Source organism: Delphinapterus leucas, chromosome 2 (assembly GCF_059928025.1).
Source record: "Delphinapterus leucas isolate spDelLeu-1000000601 "Yukka" chromosome 2, BTC_Dleu_Yukka2, whole genome shotgun sequence".
In the NCBI taxonomy this organism is placed as follows: domain Eukaryota; kingdom Metazoa; phylum Chordata; class Mammalia; order Artiodactyla; family Monodontidae; genus Delphinapterus; species Delphinapterus leucas.
The window spans coordinates 168796595-168817647 of record NC_143130.1 but is presented as its reverse complement, the minus strand read 5'-3'; the positions used below and the strand labels follow the sequence as shown (position 1 = coordinate 168817647).

At 50.2% G+C, this 21053-nt stretch overlaps 1 protein-coding gene across 3 annotated transcripts in view; it reads left to right on the top strand.

The window, feature by feature from the left end:
* CCDC88C (coiled-coil and HOOK domain protein 88C) overlaps positions 1–21053 on the top strand; it is a 127450-nt gene that overhangs the window by 47220 nt on the left and 59177 nt on the right. The window contains exons 4-6 of one of the 3 annotated variants that reach the window (XM_022576273.2): positions 6532–6601; positions 17822–17880; positions 18670–18753. In XM_022576273.2, coding sequence (XP_022431981.2) covers positions 6532–6601; positions 17822–17880; positions 18670–18753 — 213 coding nt within the window. Of the gene's footprint in view, positions 1–6531; positions 6602–17821; positions 17881–18669; positions 18754–21053 lie in introns of those variants that run through there. The other 2 variants (XM_022576274.2, XM_089908119.1) reach the window with 2 other exon arrangements.

Below are 21053 nucleotides of genomic sequence, written 5' to 3'. Positions count from 1 at the left end.
TCTGTTGCTTGGACTGTGTGGACTGCACATTTTGCTGTCTGGACCATCCTGATCTCCTTGGCAACCGTGAGCATCATCTTCCTCCTGGATGCCTCGTGTGGGTGTTTGTCTTCTCTGGGATCTCCCTCTCATTTCCTCTATATTAACACCTTTTCAAACTCTCATGGAGGGTCATTCTGTGCACCTAAACTCAAGGCATTTAGCAGCGTTTATTCTTCCTTCCTGGCAAAATGTCAAGCCATAAAATTCATTTGGCAAGAGAAAAGGATTTCTTCCCATTTTGTTGTGAAATCATTGTGCTTAATCCAACAATCCCAGTGTTTCCAGTGGAAACTGAAGATAACCTTTGCCACAGACACACAGAGTGTTTCCACCCTGCAACTTTCCGGGACCTTTCCTTTCTTCCACCAGCGGAGAAAGTGACCTTTCTGTTTGAGCATGCACAAAGGTTGACATGAGCCTTGGCACGATTTTAAGCCTTTTCAGCGAGGCCCCTACGTTGCCTTAGGCGGTGGGTGAACTTCTGCGGGATCCCTGAGCCTCCGTTTTCCAGGGACTGGTGGTCTGGGATCCCACCCCTTCCCCCAGGGCCTCCTGCCTCAGGTCCCAGCGCAGGGCCCAGGGCTGTAAGCCAGCCTCTGCCCTCATCCCTCAGTCCTCCTGGCTGGCATCTCTTCTTCCCGGCCGATGGAGGCTTTGCAATTTCTGATGGGGGATGCTGGAAAAAGTTTGATTGGGGAGGGGGCGGTGATTAAAAGAATCAATAATCCACGTCATTTTTTGTGTTGGATACATTGTGAATTGTCTCCGGAGAAAGGCTTTTTTTTTTTTTTTTTTTTTTTTAGTGGACCTGTCATGTTCACGGTTCAATATCTAGTAAATAGATGATGCTGACATTCTTTGGGGGAAGCCATGCCACAGGGTTAAAGTAATTTAAGGTGTTAGAACCACATTACAGAATCTTTTTTAAATGTTGGGAAAGCTTGCTCTTGTCCTGATCACTCTAATAAAGAGAGTTCTGGGGCTTCCCTGGTGGCGCAGTGGTTGAGTCCCCCTGCCGATGCAGGGGACACGGGTTCGTGCCCCGGTCCGGGAGGATCCCACATGCCGCGGAGCGGCTGGGCCCGTGAGCCATGGCCGCTGAGCCTGCGCGTCCGGAGCCTGTGCTCCGCAACGGGAGAGGCCACAACAGTGAGAGGCCCGTGTACTGCAAAAAAAAAAAAAAAAAGAGAGAGTTCTGTCATTTTAGTATATTTCCTTTGAGGGTTTCTTCTTTTTTAGCATATCTTTAATTTTCTACATTCAGTTAGGCATCCTTTTATTCATTTCAGCATTCTTTGCCCTCTTCCTACCCAGGATCGCGGCCGTACCTTCCATTACCTAACCAGTCCCCAGCGTCAGTTTGCGGCACAAGTACTCAAGTGCCACTCCCTTACACACACCCGGTCATACTTGGATTTGTATTTTGAAGGTGGTTGTTTTAGAGCCTCCATTTAATATTCTGCTGTTGACAGTTTTGTGGTGAAGTAGATAGCTTGCTAGGAGTTTGGGGTACACACACTTATTCTCAGAGGTAAGTTGAGGGGGTCGGTTTTGGGGGGGCCGGAGCTGAGTCCTCCTGTTCCAACCAAGGGAGGAGGTCCTGGAGAAAGCACGGCTTACCTGAGGGCTTCCAGGACATTCACTGCCATGGCTCCGTGGGTGCTCTATTTATAAGTCCTGGATAGAGACTGGCTAGAAAGGAATTAGGAGGCCCATCTCCCACAGGGACTGAACAATTTGATGGAGGCAACTGGGCGACACGCAGAAAATGAGCTTCACCTGCAAGCCCCGGGAACCGCAGGTCACCTCTGGCCCAAGGGACAGACCAGGTGGAGTGAGGCATCCAGGCTTGTGCTGGGGTCCCTCCCAGCTCCCTCTGTGCGGCCCCCAGCCTCTGCCTTCCCTCCCCCTGTCCCCCTGCCTCTCCCAGAGCCCCACCTCCAGAGGGCATGACGGATCCCCCAGATCTTGTTATCTCAAGACTTAGCACCACCTGCACATAACGTGGAGGCACTCGGGAAACCTCGAAGCTTCCTTGGGAGGAGTGAGGTTTGAGGGAGTTTGGGAGGGAAGGAACATTTAGGCTGGAGCGCTGGCCTGTGTGAAGGCTGGTGACAGGAGGGATGACGAGGGCTCAGGTGACTCCCGGAGCCAGCTGGGAATCACAGCCTGGGCCCCATATTGGGTTTTGACACGTGGGGAGCCGTGCTCACCAGCAGGGACGAGCGTTTGGTGTAGTGGGTTCAGTGAAGCCACGTGTCTGGGTGCTACTCTCGTTTACTCTCGGGGGGCTGGGAGCTCCTGCCACCACCAAGGCCACTTGCTTAGTTGTAATCATGTGTGAGTTCTGCGCATGACCTGGTGCCTCTGAAATCTGCTCTCCCGCTCCTGCATCATCCTTCCTGCCACTAGCAGAGCTCTGTCACCTGTGAAGCCTGGACTGGGGCACCCCCTCCCGTGTCCTGGATTTTCCCCACTGGGTACATTTGTACTTGTCATGAGAGGATTCTAATAGGAAGGGAGCGTCTTCCTTCCACTCGGCTTCCTGGTTCTGTTCTGAGAACTTCTCTCCACCTGTGACCCCTGGGAGCCAGTGCCACGGCCTCAAGACGGCCCCTCGGCACTCCCCGTGTCCCCCCAGGTTGCCTCTGGAGGGTCCAGATCAGGAAGCTGTCAGTCCGAGGGCGGTCTGAGTCTCTGGGCTTATTGACACTGTGTGCGAAACCAGATGCAGCCCCTGGGAGCCCCCGCTGGGGTGCCAGACACTTCCTGGAGTGTCCTGCCCGTCCCATCCCTCCCCGAGGTGTAGGGCCTTGTTTGTGTCAGGACAGCCCTGGGAGGAACTTCAGAGTCGATAAGATCCTAAATTTTAGATTTGCAGCCTGGCTGGGGTCAGGTGGGTTCTTTCCCCTTGTACTTACAAAGAGCTTTCTAGCCCCGACCCCCTTGCTACATGAGAATCCAAGTACCACCGCCCTGCTCTGACCTACTTTGGTGACTCTCCTTTTAGCTGGTTTCAAGTGGTTATAGCAGTGAGGTCCCTCCAGCGTGCAGTTGCGTTAGGAAAAGGAGAATCGGGGGTTTCCCCAGCGTCTTATACTAGGATCTCAGAACACACCTAAAGCAGGTGCGCAGAGGAGAGGGAACGGGGGTACAAAATCTGCTCTGGATCTCGGTGCTTAAACCCACCCCCTGCCCTGCTCCTGCCTCTCCGCAGGCCAGTTCTCTGTGGAGGGCAGGGGTCTCTGGGAGGGCTGCACCCCAAGCCTGACTCTTCCCTCTTGCCATCAGGCCGCAAGGATGGGATGAGACAAGAGGCCGCAAGGCTCGTGTGTGCCCTTATCCCTCGTCCTGGCCTCGGGATGTGACAGTGTGCTTTGTTTCTGCCTTTGCAACGGCCCGGGTGGCACCAGAAAGGCTTGTTGGCACATTTGGGGGCTACACAGAGCACACCTTGGGGCCTGTGCTCTCCGTCCTCGCTCCGTGTCCCCACTCCCGCAGCCGGCCGGGGTGTGACCAGTGCCCACCGAGCCCGCCTGTCTGTCAGCTGCGGTCTCCACAGTGGCTTTCTGTTCTGAGTACCAGGCAGGAGGGGCCCCTCGTCAGCAGCCTTCTCACGTAGCCGGAGGGCCTGGCCCGTCGCCCTGGAGGCCCCGCCGCCCTGAGGGGACGCATTTGCTCAGCTTTCCTCAGGGAATCCCCTCGTCACCAGTGTTGCAGAGCACGGCAGCCACTAGCATGTCACATGTGGCTGGCGGGGCCTCCAGATGTGGCTAGTGTGACTGAAGAAGTGAATTTCTAATTTGTTTAGATTTGAAAGCTGATACTGGATTCAGTTACTGGAAACTTTTTAAGTGTGTTTGGAACAACTTCGGTTTGCGACTCTGCTTATTCAGATCGTGTTTCCAGTGACAGTTTAGCATCTGAATTGCGATGTGCTGTGAGTGTAAACTACACACTGAATTTCAAAGACTTAGTGTGAAAAAAGAACGTGAAGTGTCTCATTCATGGTTTTATGTTGGTTATGTGGTGAAACAATATTTTGGAAATGTTGGTTTAATTAAAGTATATTATTTGTATGTTGTCACTCGTTTCTTTTTACTTTTTTAAGGTGACTCCTAAGAACATTTGAAATTAATGTGTTTCCTGTATTTCTGCTGGCCAGCTCTGACCTTGGTACTCAAACCTCTGAGCCTGTTTTTGCTGGAAATGTGATTGGTGGTCCTTTGGGGGGAGCAGTTAAGGTCTTGGGGGTATCTTTGGCCCCCAAATTTTGGATTAACTTTTGGGAGGCCCATGATGTTTTGAGAGGAACACATCATGGAAACATTGTTAATAAAACATTACTTCTTAATTGTGCAAGTGATACATATTTCTTGTGGGAAAATTAGAAAATACTGATTAGACAAAATTAGCCATCCAGTTTTGGAAGGAGAATACCTGGATTTTCCAGCAATATTTTCTAGCAGTGTTTCCAGCAGTCTTTTGCTTAGGTAATCATAAGCATAAAAATACCACTTTGCATTATTGCAATGCAGAGACCTTCAAGATGATTTCTCACTCTGTATCTCCTTCATAAACGTGTGCCCCCTTCTTCAAGCACCCTGATAAATAGGGCTGGCACTCCAGACAGTTGGACCATGGCAGAGGAAACCAGCCAAGACTTCAAAGGGGACTGTAGCTGGTTGGACAGTGATAAGAAGGAAATCTTCTAGAAGTTGGGCTGAGCACTTGAGTTTAGTGTTGAGGCTGGATAGGGACTCCATGACAGGATGGACCCATCTGGGTGGGAGTCCTTCCTTTTGCTAGAAGTGGATTTACCTGATTTTACTCACAGTGTGTGTTTTGCCCCCAGGGAGGGACTGTGGAATCCTTTGGTGAGCTCATTCAATTGGGAAACAGTTTTTTCCGCGTTGACTTTTCCAAGCCCTGAAGGAGAGCTGAGGCTGTAACGCAGCTCAGACTCTGTCCAGCACTGAGACTGGTTTGAGAAAACATTGGCCATCTCTGGTGAGGTGACACGTGACCTCAGATAGTAAAGAAAGACATCCTCCAACACTGAGTGCAGAGGGGCCCGTGTGTTTGGGAGTGGGGTACTCCTCCTGGTTTAGCATCCCCTCCCCTCAATTTCTGGTGTGGCAGGAGCCATGGAAAGATAATAAGGAGAGTGGCTCAAATCATTTTGTACATTCTGTGAAGGTGTTGGCCTTTCCAGGCGTGCTTGCCTAGGCCACCATTCTCAGGATTCAGAGCGCTCTGAGGTGTCCAGCTGGGCCCTGTGGGATTAGCCGATCGTGTTAATTGTCCCCTTTTTCTTCATCAGTGCTGGTTGGCAGTGTACTGAGTACAGAGATTCATCACGTCATCAGTAGAGCGACTGCTGAAAAAAAAGTCGTGTCTCAATAGAAACATTTTATTTATTTATTTATTTAATTTTTGTGGTACGCGGGCCTCTCACTGCTGTGGCCTCTCCTGTTGCGGAGCACAGGCTCCGGACGCGCAGGCTCAGCGGCCATGGCTCATGGGCCCAGCCGCTCCGCGGCATGTGGGATCTTCCTGGACCGGGGCACGAACCCGTGTCCCCTGCATCGGCAGGCGGACTCTCAACCACTGCGCCACCAGGGAAGCCCGGAAACATTTTTTTTTAAGGCGTAAGAGGAGCTTTGTTGGTCAAGAGTTTCTTGACCGCTTTTGTAAGACCAAGAATACTTAGGAATCCTACTACCTTGCTTGTCTTCTGTAAAATTAGAATTTTTATCTTCCGATTTGTGAAAAGCAAGGCACATCTGGGCAGGGAAGACCAGTGTGCCCTGAGAATCGCTCTGGGAAGCATGAGTGGTGGGTCGGCACACTCCAAGGAGAACTTTGTTAGCCATCCCTACCCCAAGGGGACATGGCCAATGGCTGGTGCCTGGGCCTTCTTTCAGAGGCCCTTGGTGTGAGGGCAGAAGGCAGCTCACTTCCCGTGTGTCCCCTCTCTGACGGGCACAGAGTAGCTGTGATTTATCCCTCCCCCAGGGAAGTCACTGCTGAAAAGAGAGAAGTCTCACTTACAGCCTGTACCAAAGACCTGCTGAAAGCTAGGATCCCAAATCGTCAGCTTGTAAAGACGCAGTAGCATCCCTTTAATCTTTATTCTGTATTTTTTAATTGCACAAGCAAACCATACCGTAAAAATAAAGACATCTTTTAAAAAGAAACTCCTGATCCTGCTGATCTAGCATCTGATATATCTTCTTTTTCCCAAAGTCCCTGTACACACGCAGACGTAATTTTTATTTGTTAATAATCAAGGCGGAAGCATAATTAGCTTTTTTGACTTTTCGCTTACTGGTATCTTAACTATTCCTTTCTGTTATATGGTGTTTTCATAGTTACTGTTTAATGGCTGGCACACTCATCCAGCAACTTGGTAAACTGTAATTGTCTTAATCAGTCTTTATTCTGTTTTCTGTGCTTAATGGCATCCTTTCCCCTTTGTTTCTGTAGGAAGTTCTCCAGCAGCTGATCGTAATGAATTTGCCCAATGTCTTGATGATTGGCAAAGACCCGCTGTCTGGTGAGTGAAAGCCACCCCCCGACACCCCCCCCCACCCCCCCGTAGAGCCTGGGCAGTGCCGTCAGCCCTGGGCAGCTGTCAGAGGCAGAGCTCTGGCTGCCAGCTTGGAGCCAGCACAGTGAAAGCACGTGATCATTCGGGTGTGATCGTAACGGGTGGGTTTATTACCCTGAGGCATCACGCCAAGAGCACATTTCTTCCTTAAGAATATATCCTCTGACCCCTGGGATTGGAGCACAGAGGCAGGCGAGGCCTCGGGCTTAGGGCCCCGAGTTGTATGGTGGACCCCCAGGGGTCTCTCCTCACACCATCATGGGGTGTGGTCTCTATTGGCAGGAAAGAATCTTTGGGGGGAGCTAATGTCCCTTCCGCTGGGATCCTGTGCTGCTTTATTCCCCCCATGGTAGATCTCACCGGGACATCCTGTCGTGTGTCTGTTTTCACGTCTCCCTCTGGTCTCTGAGGCCCGAGTGGGCAAGGTTCTAAGTCCTAGTCTCGGACACTCGGTGTGACTTTGAAAGACTGGAATGCCCTCCTGGACACCTTCCAGAGAGCCAGGGCTTAGTTCATCCCTGATAGTTAACACACTGGGTTGGTTAAACAGGGTGATAGATTTCCTCCCCTCCACATTTGTGTGCGTTCACCTGGACCCATGGCTCATGGATGAAAGCTTGCAGGCCCCAGGGACAGGTGTGCTCGCTGGCTGGAACTTCCCTGGTTCCCGTGGAGACCTTGTTAGCCTCCTGGGCTAGGTGTGGAGTCAAGGAATGCAGGAAGGATCCCACACATTAGAGACTTTTGCAGAAGGAACTGAAGCTTCCCTCTGTCGGTCCCTCCCCGCCCTGCTCTCCCTGGAATCTGGCTGTCCTTGCTCCTGTCCACATGAGCTCAGTTGGCTGGAGAGCAAAGGAGAAGTATACCAAGCGACCCATCGAGGACATTTCTCATAGAGGAGCCCTGGCCCTGAGAGCAGCAGCTTCTGGGGCCACCGGGTCGAGGGCAGCTGAGCATTTAATCACTTTGTTTGTGGAGGCGGTCCTCCTGGGCCCCACTTCCCTTTTCGCTACGGGAGCCGAAGGAAGGGGGTTCCTTGACCTCCTGTTCATCTTCGGTGCCGCTGACCGGCAGGCACCTCCACTCGCCAGAACCCTGGCTCCAGCCCTCCCCCTAGCTGAGTCTCTGTTCTAGCCCCTTTGAACCACATGGGGCCAAGAGACTGTCCACATGCAAGGAACCCAGGTCGCACCTCGGGTCTGGCGCTGGACAGAAACACCTGCAGAGATGTGGACGCTGATTTTTTTAATAGCTTTATTAATGTATAATTTGCATACCATGAAATTCACCTATTTTAAGTATACAATTTAGTGATTCTTTTCATAAATGGACAGAGTTGTGCAACCTTCCCCAACAATCCGGTTTTAGAACACTGTGGGGAAGCCGCTTTTAAGCTGACAGGTGAATTGCCTGCCCTCTGGTCCCCAGCACCATATAGAATCAGTGCACGTCAGTTGAAGAGGTTCTGGCCCCAGTTCTGATGGAGAAGTTGGATTGATGAGATGGGGAGCCCTGGGAAAGTTAAGGACGAGAATCCCAACGGCTGCAGCAAGCTCAGAAGGCCCCTGGCAGGCAGGGCCTGACTGACAGCAGCTTCTGCGGGCTCTGCTGAGAGGGGAGGGGCTGCCTCCCCTGAAGTCAGGGCTGGAGGGATGAGAGCTGGGCGCACGCATGGGTAGGTTTTGACAGGAGTGTCGGGGGGCTCCGAGAGCAGAGGAGGTCGGCAGGAGAGGTGCACCAGCGAGAAGATGCAAACATGAGTGCCAGAGACATATTTGTGGAATAGTGTTTTCTGTTTTAAATTTTAAAAATAGATGCGTGAAGCATTTGGGGTTTCTTTTAAAATAGAGAACAGCGTTGATTTCTTTCTTGCGGGGCGGCTGTTTTTACAAATTCTGCCCCATGGCTCAGGAGCATGTCTGTGCCCTTGTTGGCGGATGTGGACACTGCACTGTTCTTTATAACGTTTCAGCTTTTGGTTATTTTTTGTTTTTGGTAAATGCACCTCAGTGGAGCCAGGGCAGGGGCAGGACAGATCCCAGCAGAACATCTAGTCCAAACACACACACACACTCTCTCTCTCTCTCTCTCTCTCTCTCTCTCTCTCTCTCTCTCTCTCTCTCTCTCTCTCTCTCTCTGTCTCTCTCACTAAACGATCCCAAGACACCAAGCATTTATCCCCCTTGCTCTGACCTAAAAAAGGAAGCTGTCATGACTAATACTATTAGAAGATTTTTCTGTATGTCTGTCCTTCTGCACCCATCAGACAAAAAGATGTTCTCTTTTTTCCTACCCTGGATGGGATTCAAGGACGGTTTAGTGAATGTGAGAAAACACTTCACGTACTTTAAAACTCCATCCTCAGCGTCTGCCCTCCTGGCCCCCAATCCCCCCAATTCTCTTATTTCCTGTTTGTACCTCGAATGACCTCTGGATTTCCTCTCTGATTGTGCGTGATTTTATAATCATCTCCCTGGATACCCGTCCGCGGGGAAGCATCTGTCCAGCGCCTCGTTACTGTAGATGCTGCTTCTTGGAGCCTGGCCTGGGGTCCTGCAGGACCCTGCTCTAACCCTCCCTCACGTACAGTGGCGTGTAGCAGAAAAGCCTTCCCCGGTGGCTGGGCCGTGTGTGGACCCCCAGGACTGGATGTTGTAGGGTGTCCTTTGTCTTGTTTCCAGTTGGCCAAAACGTATCCATCTCTCCTACCCCACCCCCATTCCTCAGGCAGTGCCCTGGCTTTAATTTCCAAACAGCTGAGCTCTTCTCTCCTCCTGCCCCGCTGCCCACCGGTTCCAGCCACCACCATCCTCCTGGCTAGCACCGGAGTGGCCTTCTGTCTGCCTGCCTCTCTACCTTTGCCCTGTGCTGTCTGTTGCTGTCTGTTCTCAACACAGCAGCCGGTCCTCGTAGAAAGTTAGATTATGTCCCTTTTCTCCCTGTGCTGTGCACTGGCTGTTCCCTCTGCCTGGAATGCTTTTCCCAGATACTCACAGGAACAGATCCTTCCAGTCTTTGCTTGCATATCACCTTCTCGGTGCAGCCCATCCTGATGACTCCCTGTTTGCAGCTGCGTCCCTCCCTCGTCCTCAGGGCTCCCAGTGCTTTTACCCTGCTCTGCCTTCCCTTTCTTCATAACCCTTAACGCCCTCCAGTGTACTCTCTCATTTACTTATTTTTCCATGTCTGTTGCGCTGCTTATTTTCCCCCCTCTAGGATGTAATCTGTCACGAGGGCAGGAATCTTGGGGATTTTTGTTGTTGTTGCCAATGTCTTCTAAGTGTCTAGAGCAGTGCCTGGCATGTAGTAGGTGTCGAATAAATAGAGCATAAGCGCTGGAGACCCACTTTGTCGTTTCCCTCTCCTGTCCCCACTTCCCTCTTCCATCAAGCTAGTGATCCTTACAGATGTTAACCACATGCTCTCACAGGTACAGCGGTCAAGTGTCAGTGGTCAGGGTCAAGTGAGAGTCGACCTCTGCCCAACACCATGTGTGTGGCTGCCCTAGGCCGGTAATGATGCACTGAAAACGGCCTGCACCCCCATCTTGCCAGCTGTGCGTCCATTAAACATATTTACATGGCTTATCGAAGAGCGTATTCTACATGAGAACCAAGAGATCAGAGTGTCCACGGCATCTGTAAAATGAGGGAAGGCGTGGGCCAGAACTTCAGGCTCTGGTTTCTCAGCAGCCAGGCCTGTCACTGTGCCACACACACGAAACAGACTAGATTTGTCTGACAGGAAGCCAGGGTGTTAGCAAATTAATTTCTGCAATGAATCATAGTGCAATCATGCTGGAAGAGAGCACTGTTTTTTCTTCCAAGGTTTGTATCTAAGTGCAGTTGTGGTTTTCAGACTTGTGAATTGCTGACCACTCCTAAGCTGTTTAGAAAGGAAAGGGTGGAGCCATGTAGGTGTAGAAACCCAGCCCAGAGGGGGGAGGGAACTCATTCAGAGGCACACAGCATGGTGGTCCCATAGGTAAAAGATGTATTTATTACCATAAGTTACGCAGATGGTTATATATGTGGACAGTCAGCCACTGGTTCCAAGCCGGAGGACCAGCCACTGTCATTATTCTGCCTGGTGTCTCTTGAGTTCTAAATGCCAGGCAAGATTCCTGGGTCCAAGGAGGGGCTGATCCCGTATTCGCAGGCTACAGGGTCCTGTCTGTGAATACAGCTGGAACCTTTGAGGATAGCCTCCCATTAATTGCTGTTCGGTGATCTGGTCCTCGTCCTCAGTTTTTTTCTCTCGTGATGGTTACAGAAGGGGCTTGCAGGGACAGAGAAAGCACCTTGAGGAGTCTGAGATTCTGTGCCCCCAGATTCTGTAAATGTTCCTTCACAGCTCTTGCAGACCTCTGTTCTCCTGCTGCTCTGACCAAAGAAACCAGAAGGCCAGTTTCTGACCCTCCCAAATAGAAGACGGGAACGCGCTTGCATCGCTCCTCCTCACAGAGGAGCTCAGCCCGAGCCCCCCTCCAGCTTTCTCTGTCAGATGCCCACCATGGGTGCAGTGGCCATGGAGACGAATAGGCTGTCTCTGTTCAAGGAGCCCCCAGTCTGCGTTGGGGCAGGAGGGGAGGAAAGTGTCCATGACTAGCCTGTTCCAGGGCGAGAAGCGGTGCGAGCATGCTTCCCACAGAGTGCAAGGCGGGCAATCAGTTCTGCCTGGGCAGGTCAGGAAGACTTCCTAGAGGAGGCTGTATGTGGCAGGGCCTCAAAGAACCCTCGACAGCAGCAGAGGGAGGTGCCCAGGTGTGACAAGTTCAGAGGAGTGGAAGTGTGCTGGCAGTCCCATGAGGAGGAGCAAGCTCAGGGCACAGGGAGGAAGTCTCTGTCACAGCTGAAGTTTAGGTTTCAAAGGCCAGAGGGAAACGGAACTCCTGAAACTCCTTGGAATTTAATATTTAACCCTCTAGGATTTACTTGCTCTCCTATCAAGGGCGTCCTTGAAGTGCTTTTCGGATCCCACGGAAACCTTCCCTCACTGCACCGCTCTGCCTTTTGATGACGAGCTGGAACCCCTGAGGGCCAGTGCACCCAGGGGCTGGCTCACCTCCAACCCCGGCGACCGGAGAGAGGGCTCCAAATCTGGTTTATTACAAATGGTCTTCCTGCCGCTGAGATTGTTCTTTTAGAAAGCGGGCGGGCTGCCTTCCCTCCCCTGCCACCTTCCTGCGGCTCTGCCCGCCCCAGTGCCCTGCTTGCCAAGTGACATGGTGGGTTGAGGGTCTGCCGTTAGGTGTTAATGAGTGATTCTTGAGTTCTTTTTCCCAACCCTAAGCTATTTTTTCATTGCTCCTGAATTCTGGTCTTGTTTATATATATGTATAAAACTTTTGTGTTTGCAGAAACCTTAGGTCCTTTAAATGAGGAGGGAAGAAGTAAGTAAATAAAGAAAAGCTAATCTCGCCAGGCATTCGATCCTCTTCGTGCTTCCTGTTTTTTCCTGGAGGGAGCATGTTCAGAAAAGCACCCACACGCGATTTCATGTGGCACGGCTTGCGGCCTGCTCCTTTGCTTCTGTACTGCCTGCTGGATTGAGAAATGAATTCTCCGGTCCCTGTAGAGCGCAGGGGGTTGCCGGGCCCTTGAGCTGAATGCGAGCACTTGGATCTTCTAGGAACGTGAAAAGCTTGGTTAGCAGCAAGCACAGCGATCGTTAGAGCACAGCCAGATGCCAGCCTTCGGAGCAGCCGCGGGACCTGCCTGGAGACCAGACTTTGTTTGGTCACCTCCTAGTGATGGGCTGTACACAGAGAGGGGGCTCCCCAGCTGCATGACCGTGCATGGCGTCCAGCGGGACTGCTCTCTGTGGCCGTGGCTGCCCGAGGAGGAGGGATGAGCTGTTATTTGTCAAAGGTCTCTATGTTCACCGATAATATTGGGGCTTTGCATTTTCTGCCTGGTGCGTGGGAGGGACCCTTTCTCAGATCACCTCCTGCCTCTGCCACCGTCTCACCTCCAGCCGGTGCAGACTCTGGGTCGCAAGCTGCATTCTTGTGGTTGCTGCTCCTTTTCTGATCTTTAGTCGTTTGGTGCTAGGGAATGCATTAGTTCTCAGCTTCTGTGGCCTAGGCAGGCTGGGCTAAGGAGGCAGTTTTGACGATGGCGCTGTCTGAGGGGCTTGACGTGGCTGTTGAAGTTGCTCTCTGGGAGTGGCTGCCTTGTGGCATCTGGGCAGAGGTTCTCGTTACCCACACAGGACGGTGTGAGGGATCCCTGCGGGTGGGGGCAGACTGTGGGGGGTGAGAAGGAGAGACGGTGGGATAACGGGGCCCTGGGTCAGGGTACGCTCTGGGGCCACCCACATCATTTCAAACGGACATGTGACTTCGAGCCTGCGAAGTCCACATGTGAAAAACGTTTGCTGAATGACTAATAAATGGGGGAGTGCCTGGTGGGGGTCACACGTGTAACGTTCTAGGTGTAAGAAATCTAAGTGAGGGTTTCCTAGGAGTCGCTCTCCAGGCTGTGAGGTGGTATGTAGAGGTGCTTGCCTCCCATCCCATGACCTGCGACGGGTATTACAGCGGGTCCCTAAGTGCCCACCCGCAAGGAATTACCGTACACACTGTTCCTCATGGAACCCAAGGTAACCGTGTTAAAATAATAACAGCTTTTCTCAGTGTAAGCAGAGCCCCCAGGAGGGCCCATAGAACTGTGCCCTTGTGGGTGAGTCTTGAGATGTCATTATGCATTGAGGAGAAACAGGGTCACGTTCAGTGCAGTGCTATTTTCAAATCAATGAGACAGCCCCATAATCAATCATCCTTATGAAATGACTGGTTTTTAACTAAGAAACCAGGGAAAGCACAGTGAGTGGTTGACTCCAGCACATAAGTCAGAGGAGAGCAGAATGTAGAATTATTAAGAAAAAAAAATACACACACACACACACACACACACACACACACACACACACACACACACATCTCCATCCCAACAAGATTGGAAACTGAAAATGTTATTTTCTCCCTGGGACATGATGCTAACAGTTACCATCAGTCAGCAGACACTGGCTAAAGACCTGCACTGTGGCATTGGGATCAGAAGCTAAACCAGAGAGAGCCCTGCTCTGGAAGGAAATGTAAATAAACAATGGCAGTTTCAGGGAGGGGGATGGTAGCGAGTTAGGCGAGAGCAGGTGGTGACCAAATCTCAGTTCTGTGGTTCAGCTTGTCTGAGCCTCCTCTTGTTTGTAACATGGAGCTAATACTGGCCTTTGGGGATTGCTTTGGGGATTAAGTCAAATGATAGCATGTTATATGAAAGTGCTGTAATGGTCTGTAGACGTGAAGGGCACTTGTGGAGGGCAGGATTAACTCCAGTGGGTCAGTCCTTCCAGGCTGAGAGGGTTAAACCCTCACCCTGGCTGGTGACTCACGGACCGAGGGCCTCTGGGGTTGTGGTCCTCCTGGAAAGGGCTGTTTGCCTTCCTTTGTCTAAATCCCCACCTTGACACCCCAGTGATCACTTATACACAAGATTGATTTTCCGTATCCAGAGAATGTATGAACATTCAAATGACTGTGTCTTAGAGAATCAAAGAGTAGAGCCAAAAGGACCCCACTGATTGTGTACCAGGCATGGAAGCTGGGTTTTGTTTCATGTGCCAGCTTTCATCGCGTGTCAGGCAGTGGCTACATCAGGCACTGCTGTGTTCAGAAGGATTCTGAGGCCTCCTTCCAGGCTCGGTAAGAAAGTGTTATGATTGACTAGTTATGTCTGCCACAGACTCAAGATCAGAAAGTCAGGAAGTTTTCCAATCCTGATCTGATTCAGTCTCCACATTTTAGAGGCTGGTGTACTTTAATTGCCCCACTATACTTCTATCCCCAGGTCCACCTTTATCACACGTGCGGTATCAGTTTCCCTTCTGTTTTGGAAGCTGATTGCTACAAACATCTGTAGCTTTATGTGTAATTTAGGTCAGCCTATATGCGTTCCATTTATGCTAAGAAAGGCTGGAGTGAGTTTCTCTGTGTCAGGACTCCAGGAAGCAGGTAGTAAAGTAAGTAAGTAAGATTTTTCTTAGACTCGACCATTAGCTCAGGCTGTCATGGGATTCCCCCTGGGGTTGTGGGTAGGTGCAAAGGGTGTCTGATGTGTTCGGCCCTCCCCCCATCCATTGGTTGCTTGTGACTCACCAGGTACAGAAATCCACGTTGCTTCCTACCCTGCCTCCCATTTCTCATGAAAACCCACTTTAATAAGCTGAAGCACAAAGCGTTTATAATTTGACAAGCACCATATTCTCTTGTGTCTAGGCCTTTGCATATGCTATTCCCTGTGCCTGAAGAGCCCCCAGATCTCTCCTCATCCTGGGGTCTCAGCTCAGAAGTCATTTCCTTTAGGAAGCCTTGACTGATCCTTACTGCAAACTAGTCCTTCCTCTGGGTTCCTATAGAAGTTGCTGGTTTTCTTGGTCTGAGCTCAGAGGACTGTGTTGATTATGGGTATGTTCTCAGAAAGTACCCAGCACCTAGTAGGTGCTTGGGAGGGAGCTGTCTGTAGGGTTGTTTCTTCTTTGCCTGTGTAACTGTGTCACTGAGCCATCCTTGCCGGCGAGGACCCAGTAGAGAGTCTTATGATGTGTTTTTGAACTATTCAAAACCCACAATCTGGTAGATTTTAAAAATAGAAATCCTGAGAGAAATTGGGCATCAGCTTTCCATGAGCAATGAGGGAACTTCTGCTTCTCTCTCTCTCTCTCTCTCTCTCTCTCTCTCTCTCTCTCTCTCTCTCTCTCTCTCTGTCTCTCCTTTTCTAAGTAAACTGGAATTCCATACTTTTCCAACAGTGCTCTAGATCAGATTTAGTTTTTTCTTGCTCTCTGATGGGTGTAAATGAATGAATGAAGGGATGAAGGAATGACTCAACGCTTGTTATTGTGTATAGCTACAGGATGCTGAGGGAGCAGAGCCCTTCATTCTTTCACTGAACAGCCTCAGACTAGTTTTAAGCCCTCGTGTATGCGCGCAGGGTTTCTCGTCTCTTCCTTGCTATCACATAACCGGCTTATGCCCTCGCTGCTCACAGTGGGCCTTTCTTGTGCTCCTTTCCACTTTTAATTTGCCGTTTTCATGTGCTGTAGGCTGGGAGAGTGGATCATCAGAGTTGCTCAAGTTATCCAAAGTATGATATAATTAGGTCCTGTGGGGCCTTTGCTGGGAAGAGTACGTAAAGATTCTTTGTGAACTCTGACCTCTGTTTGAGCTGATCCAAGGCCTTTAAAATGCTTTCTTCTTGTGTGTCAGCTCTGCTGGCTACAGCACCAGGTACACGGCCTATGAAAGGTGAATCACTGCAGACGAGGAGCCTGGTGACAGCTGGGAGGGGTCTGTACTTGTTATATCCACCAAAGGGCTTACGAGGGTCCCTTGCCAGTCATCTGGGGACTGACCGTGAAGGGACAGAGGTGAGGACAGCCACGTGGGCTGGCATGAGCACTGTGGCCAGGGGAAGATTTTGGTGAGACTGATGGGAGTTTTTAATACTCTGGTGGGCATGTCCTTTTCTTTTTATCAGAACTAAAACCGTGACTGATCACCACCTCAGCCTTAATAGAGAAGTGAGTCATTGTGGTGTTACACGTATTTATGTCTATGGATTAGAGCCTCTTGGGCCAAATAAAAGGCCTCAGGTGGGAAAAAAAAATCCATTAAAGTCTTTGAGAATTTTTCCGTTTCAAACATTGATCAAGTTCTATGCTTATTAGCAAAGAGAAGGTTTGATCATCATGGGTTGATCTGCAACACCAGACCCGATTGACTCTTAAGAGTGTGGAATCTGAATGCTCTGCAGGGACCCTTTTGTCCAGCCCCCCAGCCCGTCCCACCCACCTTCAGACTAGGTGGTGGGAAGGGCGATGCCAAGCCCCCAGTTCTGAGACTCGACCATAATAATGTCATCTCAGGAAAAGCTGTTTTTAGCTATTTCTCAGGTGAGAGATATTAGGATGAACTCACATGTTACTCCATACACGCCTGACACCCAAGGACCCGAAGTGAACCACAGCACTGGTTCTTGGACATGAGTTTGGTTTTCTTCATCCCGGGTGTCATGGATGATGCCTTGGACCATTTTAGCACAATGTGAGTGGGTGTTGGTAAGCCTTTCCGGAAAACAGTGCTTTTCCTAGCATGTCCCTTCTCCCCCAAAGAGAACAGGATATTATGAAAAGGGCAGAAAACCGTAGAGCTTCTCACCCGAAAGGCACCCTGCACGTCACCCAGGCCAGCTGCCTCCCTTTCACAGATGTGGAAACTGAGACTGGGAAACAGAGTACGGCTTGTTCCCGTCACAGGCCTCCTTGTGACCAACTCAGGTCTGGAGCTCCTGTATCCTGACTCTGTTTATTTAAGTGACTGAAACTGATAAACAGATGAAGACGCATTTGGCCTCAAGCATAATGGAAAAGACACAGTGTAAAATGATGAAATACGATTTTTTGGCCTGATTGGCAAAGCTGAGAAGGAGTAGTAAAGCCGTGTTGGTCTGGGCATGGGGAAGTGGGACTTACGGTATATTGGTTGTGAGAGAGAAAAATGGCAGAGCCTTTCTGCAGGGCAGTTTGGAAGTAGGAAAAGCTTGAAAGATGAGTTTATCCTGAAGGCGGGAGTCAGGATATCCATAAAGAATTAGCTGTAAGATGTTTTTTGTAGCATCGTTTAGATTAAAATATTGAAAAATCGGATCTCTGGAAAGGGAATGGTTGAATTTGTTTGTGGCCTTTGTACAAAGTAAGTATGAGACCATCAAAAATGAAGGGCAAGTTTGTGTCCGTTCTTATTTCAGAATCGATTGAGTATTTTCCTGTGGGGACTGTTCTCATCCATTGTACTTTGCTTACCACACACACTAAAAAGCGATGCTCATGTTCATTAATTATCGTGGAAAGATTTTATGATATATGTGAATGGAAAAGGGCCACAAATAGTTATGAACAGCATTCTCATTTGGTTTAAGGAAAAAACAAACCCATATGGAGAAAACAGATGGAGTGTGTACACCTTAAGTGCATATCACTGGGTAGAGAGGGTTTTTTTTAGCTTATTTGATTTTTTTTTTTCCCCCTGCAGCAGATATGTATATATCACTAGTGAAGTTTTACAAACAGCTGAGCGTAATTAACTATGTTGCTCTTTTGATTTAGGGAAGAGTATGGAGGAGATTAAGAAGGTGCTGCTGTTGGTGCTGGGCTGTGCTGTTCAGGTAGGGATTGGGCAGGGGGCAGAGAGGAGGGCTCTTAGGTTTGGGTTTGTGGGGATAAAACACCCCCTTCGCTGAGGTAGGAGTGAAGCTGCTTTCAGCCCAATAGGATGGAAGGTCGCAGGGTTCCTGCGAGAGACGTGACACCGACTTAGGCGGCAACCATTTCTAGCACCTTGGGCAAGAGGCCAGGTGGGGATCCCTGGGGCTGGGTGCCATTAGCAAATTGTCCCCGGTGTAGGAACATCTAGAGCAAGGATCAGCACACAACCTGTGGGCCAAATTTGACCTGCCACCTATTTTTCTAAATAAAGTTTTAGGGGGACACAGCCATGCTCATTCCTTTACGTATTACCTGTGGCTGCTTTCACACTACACCAGCCGAGCTGAGACCCATGGCCTGTCCAGTCTAAGATATATTTTTTTTTTACCATCTGGCCCTTTACAGATGAAGTTTACCAAGCGCTGCCCTAAACCAGCTGTTCTTGATCTTTACTTGTTTAAGAATCCCCTGGAAAGCTTGTCTGTGTCCCACACACCCCCCACCCCGGTGTTTTTAAAGACAACCCCCACCCCACCCCCCACAGGTGATTATGATATAGGTAGTCTGAGCCGCTTCTAGAGAAACCTCAGTTGTGAGGGGCTGGCTGGTAGGAGGGCAGAGCACTCTTGATTATAGAAGAAAAACCCAGGGGTGGGGTACGTGTCTCCTTTTGAAACTATTTCTGTGGCTCTGGCGGCCCCAGGTTGCCCTTGTAAAACACTTTCATTAACACTTGTAACCCTCCACAGTGTGAGAGGAAAGAGGAATTTATCGAAAGAATCAAACAGCTGGACATTGAGACACAGGCCGGGATCGTGGCCCATATACAGGAGGTAGGTGGGGAGCTTTGTGGGGCTTAGCCGTGGACCATTGCTCCCATGGCACCCAGCAGGCAGGCCCTCTCCACCAGTGAAAAGTCTAAAGAGCACATCACCCATTAATGATTTTGCTAATTTTAGGTTTCAGACACTACAGGCAAATTGATTCGATTTGGAAAGGTGGCTGTTAGCAAGCTAAAATAAAGTGGCGGCTAAAATGAAAAAAACTTTTTCAGAGACTTCAATCAAGTCTTCTTTTGCCTCTTCTTCTTGCCTAATATGGACTCAGACTATTTTTAAGAGCTGTCAAGTGGTTTAGGCTCAGAATTTGATTTACAGTCCCTGAAAATGTATTCTGGCAAATGTCACCCTGCTTCAAATGGTTGATCCTTGGAGAGAGAGATTCACTGCTTCTGTCAGTGACGTGGCAGAGAAACAGCTGCCACCCCTTGGGAAGTTAAAAACCAGCGAGCCCCAGAAGGGCTGTATCCGGAGACTCGGCCCCCTGGGTGGGGTCAGGAGGGCTCCGCACTAAGGGCAGCCCCTCCGCCCGTTGACTTTGGCAGAGGTGGTATCAACTGAAGGGGTAGTTGCCCTGGAAACCAAGCACCCGCCTGAAAGTTAGTTCCCTGACCTCCACCCCACCCTCCTCCAAAAGAAGCCTTGTACGTTTTAATCCTCTTAGGAGGTATGGTTCAGCCTTCCACCTAATTGGACAGATGAGATAAATGCATGAAAAAGACATGAGCAGGAGCACGTAGGAGCAGGTGTGTAACTGGCAGAGGCAGCGGAACACAGAGCTCCCCACGGCGGCTCTGGGGAGAGCCTGCTGGGTTTCCGCAGCCGGCTAGGGCACTGTGGGTTGCAGACTCTGAGTCAGGATTTGAAGCAGGAGGCGGATGCAGCGTATGGCAGGTAGAGGGTCCAGCAAAGCCCGTCAGGCTTGTAGGAAATATTCTCAACCATTCGTGTCAGCGACCTGTTAGCCTAAGTACCATTCTGCCTTTTAACTTTCCTCGTGTGTCCGTGTGTTTTGAAGATGTATCTGAGGACTAGGTCCTCGAGACTAGCTAGGTCTTTGCTACTCACTGTCTCCCCTTCCCTGTTCAACCAGCAGGATATTTTTTTTTTCAAAAAGCATGCACCCAAAAAAGAAGCCCTGCGAGATTATCAAGTTCGGTGACTGGCTGTGGGAACAGGACTCCAGAATTAGTTGGGTGCTTCTTTTTTTTTTTTGCGGTACGCGGACCTCTCGCTGTTGTGGCCTCTCCCGTTGCGGAGCACAGGCTCCGGACGTGCAGGCTCAGCGGCCATGGCCCACGGGCCCAGCCGCTCCACGGCATGTGGGATCTTCCCGGACCGGGGCACGAACCCGTGTCCCCTGCATCGGCAGGCGGACTCTTAACCATTGCGCCACTAGGGAAGCCCAGTTGGGTGCTTCTTAAACATCCAGGTGCCCGGGCCCCACGGGAGATCCATTGAGTCAGAATTGGGAGCAGGACCATAAGCCTTTAATTACAAGCTCCTTGACTCACTGGTGTGCAGCTGTGGTTGCACCCCTGGACCCCCTTTCCATAGACCTTTCCCAAACACTGGTATGGAGCAGGCCTGGAACCCGGCCTCTCAACCCCAGTTCTGGGCCTTTAGGGTGCCCCGTACAATGGGGTGAGGTTTCTCCTAATTCTTGGAGATTTACTGAATCCCAGCTTTTCTTCGTAAGGGAGGAGAGGTAAGAAAGCAGGTGTCTTTTGAGAAACTGAAGGGCCCTGTCTTTGTTTCTTTGTTTTTAAACTATTCTCTCTCTCCATGTGCTGCTCTGAAAAACTTAAGAACTTTTTTTGGTGTGCCTCTCGCAGGGGATGTCCCTGGTTTCCTTTCGTCTTCCCCTGTTGAGGTCTGAGTGTGCTGATGCTCACCTTCCCAAACTGGAAGGATGGGGACTCAGAATCTGATCTTCTGGCTGGTCTGGGGGTGTCGGGTTGAGAAGGTCAGGTCGGCAGAGTCGTTGCAGAGGCTGCCCAGTGTAGACGTAGCCGTGGGCCTCCGCTCACATCTGATGAAAAGGGAAGATCCAGGAGGTCTTCTGTGGCCTGTGGGGATGAGATACAGGCTTACCTGAAAATTGTTTTAGACGATGAAATATTTCCCCAAAAGTAATGTAAGATCGTTATGCACCCAACATTCCAACATAAGATTTTTAACATTTGCCATATTCTCATTAGATTCTATCTTTTTTTTAACACATAGTCCCTCTTTGCACCCGTGGCATCCCTAGGACTTACCTTCTTTGTGTTGTAAATTGATGCTTCAGTAAG